At 45.2% G+C, this 9,362-nt stretch overlaps 1 protein-coding gene across 1 annotated transcript in view; it reads left to right on the top strand.

The window, feature by feature from the left end:
• Positions 1-5,818: 5,818 nt before the first annotated feature.
• Positions 5,819-9,362, top strand: part of NID2 (nidogen 2) — an 87,788-nt gene continuing 84,244 nt past the window's right edge. The window contains exon 1 of the mRNA XM_057720812.1: positions 5,819-5,831. Coding sequence (XP_057576795.1) covers positions 5,819-5,831 — 13 coding nt within the window. The remainder of the gene's footprint in view (positions 5,832-9,362) is intronic.

Here is a 9,362-nt window from a genome sequence, read left to right as displayed (position 1 = left end):
GATAATTTAGATGTGAAGGAATCTTAACAGGTTTTAATAAAATTTGAGTTTGGGGTTTAAATTTAGGAAAGACAAGAAAAGGAGTGTATATGCATCAGGTGTTGTGATAGGAATAACGGTGCAGCGTTTGTGGGATGAGCTGGAGGGAGAGGGTCTGCGGCGGAAATGAGTCCTGAACATAACGCGGTGGTCCAGCCAGGAGGTGACGAGGGCCCAAAGGAGAGTCTGTCATTGAGACTGGAAAGGAAGGAACAAACGTGCCGGGCAAATGCAGCGGGAACGGGCAGAACCTGGTGACTGCCTGCGAGGGGAGGCACAAGAGCCAGCGAAGATGGTGTCTAGCTTTTGGTCCTGCGTCACTGGGAGAGAGGCGGGAACCGGGACAGAAACGGGCTTGTCGTATGGTGCAGCTGAGATCGAAAAGGCAGAGGATTTGTTTCTATTTCTTTAATTTTGTACCTATGTGAGATGACGGATGTTCACTAAACATCTTGTGATGGTCGCTTCGTGATGTTTGTAAATCAAATCGTTATGCCGTATACTTTATTTATTTATTTATTTGCAATTATGAAGTTTATTGTGAGTAACTTATATACAGTCAGGATCGAGTGGACAGCTATCCAGGGGCATTCACAGCCACAGGGGTATAGGGGAACTTTAGAAATAGAGTCTGACTGCGAAGGAGAAGCGCTTCCACACCAACGGGACCGGGGGCTTCCTCCCCATCCTGCCCCACGCCCTGCCCCAGGCTGTCTCATGCCCCTTCACCAGCTGTGTGGGCAAAAGACACTCCTCCATTTTCGTATAAGATGAAGGAGGTAAATGTAACCGTGATAGGAAACAATCGGGCACATTCCTTGTGATTAGTATGCCGTACATTTTAAACTTATCCAGTGCCGTCTGTCAATTACATCTCAATAAATCTGGAAGGAGAAAACTTTAGAATTTTCTAAGTGGAAAAAAATAAATTTAAATAAATAAAAAGCAGAGTTTCAAGTTAAAAAAAAAAAAGGAAAGGGAAAAGGCAAGTGTAACCTTATAAAGGAAGAGATAGAAGGAAAGATGTGGCCTTCTCATTCATTTATTCATTCCATCTCTTCCTGCCACAATGGATCTGAAGCCATTTGTAAAATTACACAGAACATAAATAGATGAGGGAATAGGTAGATGAGAACAATAGCACAGGAACTCTCAAACCCAGATGTGAGACTGGCACGTACGTTTACGTACTGTAGACATTACCCTGCACGTTACTAGGTTTATAATGTACATTTGGCTCTAGACGTCTTAATAACCTGTGCAGGAGCAGAAGCACTACCAGTAGAGGATTCCCCGTGTCCCTGAAAATGAATCTGCTGTTTCGTAGGCGCACAGCTTTTCCTGAGACTGACCCGTGAATGTTTTCCTGTTTTTCTGTTCACAGAAAGAGGACACAGTGATGTAACAGATGATGTAGCCTCCTGCCTGATCCCTACAGGGATTTGTGATGGAGCAAATGCATTAGTGCCGCCGGCCTTTCCCTCTGCCCTGCTCCTTAAGGAGTATTTTCGCTGTGTTTGTTCCGTCCTTCTCCTCATCCACCATGTAAAGACAGTGCTGCCGTTGCAGACTTCTGTTTTTTCTGGATTTCGTGGATGACTAGTTGAGAGGAAAGGGAGAGGGATGGGAAGCCAAGGCGAATGCGTGGACTAAGGTTATGGGGAGGGGCTCTTTAAGGAGTTTCTGGAGGAGAGGTCGGCTTGGAGGAGCCATGAGGCATGAAAGAAGCACAAGGAGAACGAAGTAGTTTTAAGAAACATTGCTGTCGATTGTCCATCTCCTTCATAACGTTTGAGAAATATTAATCAGGGATTGTTTCATTTTGAAAGCTTGGTTGGTTTCTGGCGTTTCTTCCATGGGTGCTGGCGCTACTCTGAGGCTGGAGGATGTGGGTCCTCCTTTCATCATGGAGATGTGGGGAGGGCGCCAGCGGGGATGGTGGAGCTGAAGTGCTGCCCTCCTGCCCTGGCCTAGACTAACATCACTGCGGGCCTGAGCTGAGAGCACAGTTTCTCTCTGACAGTTAGACCAAGAGCACAGGTGGCCTTGAAAAATCAGAACCAGGGCCACACTTAAGAGCTGATCCATTAAGATTTGCAAACGAAGGGATAATGCACTGGTGGGTGTTCACTACATAGAGGTAGCTTCATCAGAAACAAAACAAGAAGGCTCACGCAGTGGCAACTTGTTGGCTTCCAGGTCAATACAGATGAATGCCTCCTTTCTTAAGGTGACTCCAAGAAGGAGTGTAGCCCAGACAGCACTCTGCACGAGTGGGAGTGTCCTAGGGGCACGTGTGGTTATAGGACATTTCTTTGTGAGGGCTGCAAGAAATGAGTATTCCTAGCTTCTCCCTCCTCTTCCTCCATCCCTCCCCTTAGAAAATTATGGCTTTGGCTGATTAGTTTTTCCTCCTTCCCTGTTTTGTGAGCAGGATCCTGCCTCTGAGAGACCAGTTCTTCTGAGGTTTCATAATGAGAGTTGATAGGGAAGAGAGTAGGATGGTGAAGGATGAAGGGGTAGGCTGGTCAGGACAAGTCGGGAATTTTCTAGGCATTTAGGAGTTGAGAGACTGTAGGAACTCTAGATATGATGGTCAAACACAAGTGGCATTTTTTTCTGGTAGCTTTCTTACTTTTCACAACTTTATTGAGGTAGAGTTGACATATAATAAACGGCACGTATTTAAAGTGTGCTATTTGATGTTTTGATACATGTAGACACCCATGAAATTATCACCACAATCAAGATAATGAACTTATACATGAGACTTTAAGAAATCTTCTGTGAATTTTGTCTTGCCTTTGCTGTATTTAAGAAACATGCATTAAGTGTTTGCATTATTTTGACGTTACTTTTTGGTTGCCACACTATGCTTCTTTGACTAGGACTCCACTCAGATTCTGGGCCATTGCTTCTGTAGGGTGATGAATAACACAAAACTTAGATGGCTGTTTCTTTAACATTCTTCCATGGACAATATACCTTCAAAAAGTGCTTTTATGGCTGATGGGTGACTTGGGGGAGGGAAGGAGGTGTAACAGTACAGCCACGGTGGCTGGACAGTCTGTTTGAGCCAAGGGCAAAGCTTCTAACCTCCAGTAGAATGACGGATTATGTGCCTTTTGGCAAGCTCCATTCTTGTAGCTGAGCTTTGGATAAGTCCTGGGCCACAGAGAGTTGAAACTTGCTATATTTAGCAAAAACTTGGAATAGCGATATTCTGGGTTGCTAATTAAAATCAGATCCAAATGCCTTCAGTAGAGCCAGGGGTAAAATTGTGATCTCCTTATTGGAATTAGGGAGCCTGACCAGGAGTCAGAACAAAAATCATCCCCAGGAAACAAGTTTGGAGCTACTCTGACGTATCGATGAACAAGAAAGACTCCAGGACGCCGAAGTTCTGTGTCATGGAACAGATCATTTTAGATTAGAAAATTTTAAAAGAAGATAATATTCATTTCCTGCCAAGGTCATAGAAAAATTTAAATAAAATTCTCATAGAACATCTGATTCTAAGCAGTGTGCCTTTCTGTTTGCGCTCCAATATAAATTAACTGTACATTGAATTCCCAGCTAAACCACGTAACTTGACTTACTGCATCAGGAGACTTTCAGCTGTGAGTAACAGAGACCATGACTCAACCAGCTCAAATAATAAAGTTATTATTCCATTTAAGAAACCCACGGGGGACTTCCCTGGTGGCGCAGTGGTTAAGAATCCGCCTGCCAGTGAAGGGGACATGGGTTCGAGCCCTGCTCTGGGAAGATTCCCACATGCCACGGAGCAATGAAGCCCGTGGGCTGCAACTATTGAGCCTGTGCTCTAGAGCCTGTGCTCCACAACAAGAGAAGCCACTGCAGTGAGGAGCCCGTGCACCACAATGAAGAGTAGCCCCTGATCGCATCAACTAGAGAAAGCCCATGTGCAGCAACGAAGACCCAATGCAGACAATAAATAAAATAAATAAGTAAATAAATAAATTAAAAAAAAAACCCATGGGATGAGCAGCTCCAGTGTTGGTTAGTTTAGTGACTAAAAGACATCATCAAGAATCCAGGGCCTTTGTAGCTTTCCACCGTTCTGTTAGGGTATCCACCTCATCTTCAGGCTGGCTCTCCTCCTATCACAAGATGGCTGCAGAAGCTCCAAGCATGCCACTCCTATTCAATAACACCCAGTGGCAATGAAGTCATTCCTCATTTTTTTATTTTTTACCTTTTAAAAATCAAGTATAATGTGTCCCCAAAGTCCTTCAGCTGGCTCCCCTTCACATCTTACTGGCCCAAATGGTGGCATGTGCCCACACTCAAACGGCAAGCTGAATGGGACTACCTGGACAGATGAAGACCTGTCGAGACCTAACACTGAGCTGCTGGGGGAGCGATGGCTACTGAAGCAAATTAGGGTTCTGCTAACAAGGAAGAAGGGGGAGCAACCGTATCTGTCATTCAGAATTATGGATAGAATCTGATCAAAATTGGAAACAAATGCCAACATTGATCATTTTTATTGATTCATCCTTAAGCCATTATTTCTGGCAAAGATTTATTAGCAAGACTAAAAGTCTATAAAGACCACTCCTAGTACCTTGCAATAAAGCCATATCTTTGCATAGAGAATATGTGTTTTAATTCTTAATTGCAGGCATTTAATCATTAAAATTCGAGTTAAATGGAAGGAGATACAGCACATCTCTCTTTCGCAGTGCTGCAGTGGTTATCTGATCAGATAGAAGATGAATCTTTTCAAGCCTGACCCTCAGGATCTATTAAGGTGTGAGTTGTGTGCGAGTGTGATTTACCTGGAGGCTCGGTACTGAGCTCATTCAGCCCAGCCCTTTCAGGCCCACGACCACAGAACCACGGGCTAAACAATGATCAAAAGCAACTACGAGGAATTTTGCCGTTCCTGTCTTTGTAAGGAAACAGAGAGTAGGACCAATGTCAATAACAGTCACATCAGACACCTGCATCCAACCTCCACGGGTCTTGTTCAAGCCCCCGGGGAGGGACCGGGGGCTCGGACAAGCTTTGTGCAGGTGCCCCCTGCCAGGGCTCCCTCTTCTCTACATGTTGTACCCCTGTTGTCTGCAGCGCCTTAGCTTCCCGACTGGTGCTGAGGTGCGGGACAGGCCCTATTTGGTACTCACTCATGCAGACCTGAAAGTGCAGAAGGCAGTCATGGTCCACGGGGCCAACCTCTGACCAGTAGGAAAAGGGAACTCGTGGGTAAATTCATCCTCCTTTATCCTGCCCCCCACACGGCTTATATCGTGGATGTTTAAAGGACAGTCTCGACAGTATCAAGGCACTGGTTGAATTTAATGGCACAAAACTCTATCGCGTATGCTTCCGTTGGCTCACCTTCCTTCCTGCTTCACCCTCCCTGCCTCTCGTGCCTGCTACCTGAGTGTACATCCCTAATAAAGCAGTGACATAGAAAACAGCTTCGGGCTCTGCTTTCTGGGGAAGTCAGGTTAAGCCAGTAGAGCAGCTGGACCTAAAATCTGCCTGCTCCTTGTATAAAACATGGGGTTAAGAAGCCCAGGCTCATAATTAATAATAGAGGAAACGGACACAGAGTTTAGAGGAGACACTTAATAAATATATTCAACACATTTAATAAATAAAGCTGTAATTTGGGAGGATGAGAAAATTCCTTATTTAAAATAGGATAGGCTAAAGTCTGGGTTCCTCTAGGAAGGAGATGTAGATTCAGGAAGATGGGGTGTATCCTCTTTATCTTTTTAGCTCTTGTACCTCCTTGGTGTTGACTATGGAGTACGAGGGTGAGTCAGAAATTATCCGCACTCCGGTTATGTTAACACGTCTGTTGGCCACACGGTCTTATCAGCGCTTCCTGTTCAAGGCTACTGTCTCCCCAGTCACTGCTGTGCAGGTGTGAACGTGTCACATCTGTTCATTTGTAACTGCGGTGCGAGCAAACACAGACGCCCCACGTGTGATTTGTACAAAAGAAGAGCAGCGTGGTCTGAGGGTGGACGTGGTGCCGCTATTTATCCAAGACTTTGTGCGCAGTATGGAGAAAGTGTTTTGTGGCTAAGAAGTGTGTATGAGTGGACAGAGAAGGTCAAGGAAGGTCGCGCACGTGTTAGCCATCGGGAAGAGCCAGACACCCGTCCATGTCCAAAGCTGATGACAACATTGAGCGTACATGTGACATGATTCTGTCAAATAGGTGAGTGACAGTGGATTATGTGGCAAATCATTTGCAAATCAGCCATGGCTCTGCCTATGAAATAATCCATGACAGACTTAGGTTTTGAAACGTTTGTGCTGAAGCCTAAACTTTGGATTAAACACAGAGGACTGCTATCTCAGGGCGCTGTGATCATGCATGACAATGCATGTCCACACACTTCTGCCCACACTCTCTTTGACAGTCTGCAAAAACTTCGTTTTGAGGTGTGAAAGCATCCTCCCTACAGTCCTGATCTTGCTCCATCGGACTCTCACCTGTTTGGTCCCCTGAAAGCAGCCCTGTGAGGACAAAGATTCACTTCTGATGAAGAACGGAAGACAGCGATGCATGCGTGGCTCGCAGCTCAGTCTAAAACATTTTTTAACGAGGGACTACGAAAGCTTGTTGACAGATGGACAGAGTGTATTGAAAAGCAAGGAGGTTATGTCAAAAAATAATGTATTTGTCTTTTCTAAAAATTAATTAAAAGAAATTCTACAGCCAGAGTGAGGATAACTTTTGACTCACCCTTGTATATGCTCAACTGACACTTGTTGAATGAAAGGAGGAGAGAAAGTGACAGGGATATTATAAAGTGGTAAAGAGGAGATATGGTTAGAGGGCACATTGAAGGCAGGGAGTCAAAAGGAAGAGGACGTGGCTCTAAAATCTGCGTGGCTGGCCAAAAAATAAAAAATGAAAATAAAGATTTAAAAAAAAGGAAGGGGAGGGGTATTGCCATGTGGGAATTTGGTTCAAGGTTAGCCTGAAAAAGCAGAATTCCAAAAGTCAATTCAGAGGAGGAGACTCGAAGTTTAAAGTCTTGGAGATGAAAAGTTGCAGGCTGGGAAAATTGTGCTCGGAACACATTAAAAAATATCTGAGCTCTAGACACAGTCAGTTAACAAGTTATGCAACTGTAGAAAACGGATGTCACCCCTTGGAGTCCTGTCCGTGGAACAAAGTGCGATTCTCAGGTTCTGTTCATCTTTCATCTTCCACAGTAATGGGGCGGTGGTGGCTCAGCTCAGGGTACTGTTGTGCCAGGGAAATTCTCTAACAATAAAGAAACAGCTGTCCATAGACAATCTTGATTTTACCCTGCTAAAGGGGAGATCAGGGGCATTATATGCTCCTGTGGTCCCTCCAGCAGAAGCAGGAGGCAGATGGTGGGGACAGAGAGGAAGTGAGAGACTTCCCCAGGACACTGACAGACCTGCAAGGGACCATCCTTTCCACATCCTCCCTTCACCAGCTCACGGGGTGTGGCTTCACGGTCTCCACCAGCATCCTAAAGTCATGTCTGCCCTCCTTTTCCTGCCCCACCCTACATGACCTGGCAGCAGAGTGGAAAATGAATGGCCTGTTACCCAACTGCTCAGTTGGATGCCTTGAGCCACTGCTCACGGCCTCCACCAAGGGCATGACTAGGAGGGTGACCAGCGTCTCATTCATGATGAGGGAGCTGGGGGAAAGGCTCGGAAGTGGACAGGGACACCAGCCCTGTGCGAGTCTGGGCTCGTCCTGCAGTATGGCAAGGGGGACCTCGGGCCCGGGCCTTTCATCCACAGGCCTCCGAACCACAGATTTTTATATGTTGAATATTCCTTTCTCTGGGCTCTGTGTATTTGAATATTTTGAAGCTTGTTGCATTCCAAATTTTTAGCTTCTTTTTTTTTTTAAACAAGAAAGGATGAAAGCCTTAAGATAATATAAAGAGGAAGATTCTCTCATTGGCCTTGTATCAGATTCTTTCCTCTGGGGGAGGCCGGCTGTTGGGGCAGGGTGGGGTGGGTGCAAAGTCTTGTAACATGCTCTGGCTTGGGGCCCAACATTGTTGAAAAATGCTCAGAGGAGACTCAGAGCACTTAGATTTTTGGCTTTAAAACTGTCTTTGTTTAGATGTTCAAATTTGTTTAAATATTTTCTCAAACAGAGACAATAAAAGAACTTGAATAGAATGTTTTTTCATGAAACAGATTCTTTCCTAACCTAGGCTGACAGACTCCTTACAACAATAGTAACAACCACTCTCATCTATTTTTTGATGTTACTGTTTGCTAGGTCTTAGGTCCTGTTCTAAGTCTTTCACATACTTTATCTCATTTAATTTTTTCAACAGTCTTCAAAGGTAGTACAATTCTCCCAGTCTCAAAGGTGAGGAACCAGGGACTCAGCTCAAGTCTGGTATATACCAGGGTGAACTAGTACGCTTCAGAGTTTAGGTTTGGCTACAAACCTAGATTTGCTTGACTTCAAAGCCTGGTCTCTATCAGTGGTGTGCTGGCGAATGTCCAACAGCCGGCTGTCTGGGAGGGGGTGGGGGGAAGGTCTGCTTTATAGTGTTTGCCAGTTTCCTGGAGTGAAATACCCCCAACCAGGGCTGATCTCAAGCTCCCAACGTGACCTCACTGAACACAGAGTTGGGAAGAAACACATAAAGTCGACTCTTGCTGGCCTCACCCACCTCCAGCACACCACAGCCTACCTTGTGTGTTATCTTGTCATCAAACACATTTTGGAGGCTGGAGCAGACTTGTGCCCCCACGAGTTAGTGGCAAGGTCCCCAGTCTCTCGTCCACATACCCCTATATTTATTCTTGCAAGTTTCCTTCTTGTGACAATGAGACTGAGTACTTACCCTGTCCAGACTCTGCCCTAAAGACTTTTCTTGCCTGATTTTCCCTGCCGCTATTTTGAGGAGACCGCTGTTGTTTTCCTTATTTCACAAAATGAGGAAACAGATGCTCAGCGTGCTCAAGGAATTTGGTGAAGGTCACACAGCTCACAAGTGAGTGAGGTGTGACTAGACTCAAGCTAGACCCGAGTCTGTGAATCCTGATCAACTTTGCAGGAGGAACGGGGAGATAAATGAGAGGCTGGAGAGGGTAATGTTTGCCAAGTAAGGCTGGACATAAATGAAGTTTATCTATATGATGCAAAAAAGAAGAGAAAAAAAAAGCTGTCACTCACTGGTATCTGGGTGATAGCAGACTTCAGAATGATTGGCTATACTTTCATTTTTATAATCTGGATAATCTGGGAAAAGCAATTGTGCTGCAGGAACCATATGGAGGAATCGTAGGGTCCGGATTGAGTCCTCCTTCAGCCACATCAG

Source organism: Hippopotamus amphibius, chromosome 2 (genome assembly GCF_030028045.1).
Source record: "Hippopotamus amphibius kiboko isolate mHipAmp2 chromosome 2, mHipAmp2.hap2, whole genome shotgun sequence".
NCBI lineage: Eukaryota > Metazoa > Chordata > Mammalia > Artiodactyla > Hippopotamidae > Hippopotamus > Hippopotamus amphibius.
Note: the sequence above shows the minus strand (reverse complement) of the source record. Positions and strands in the feature narration are given on the sequence as shown.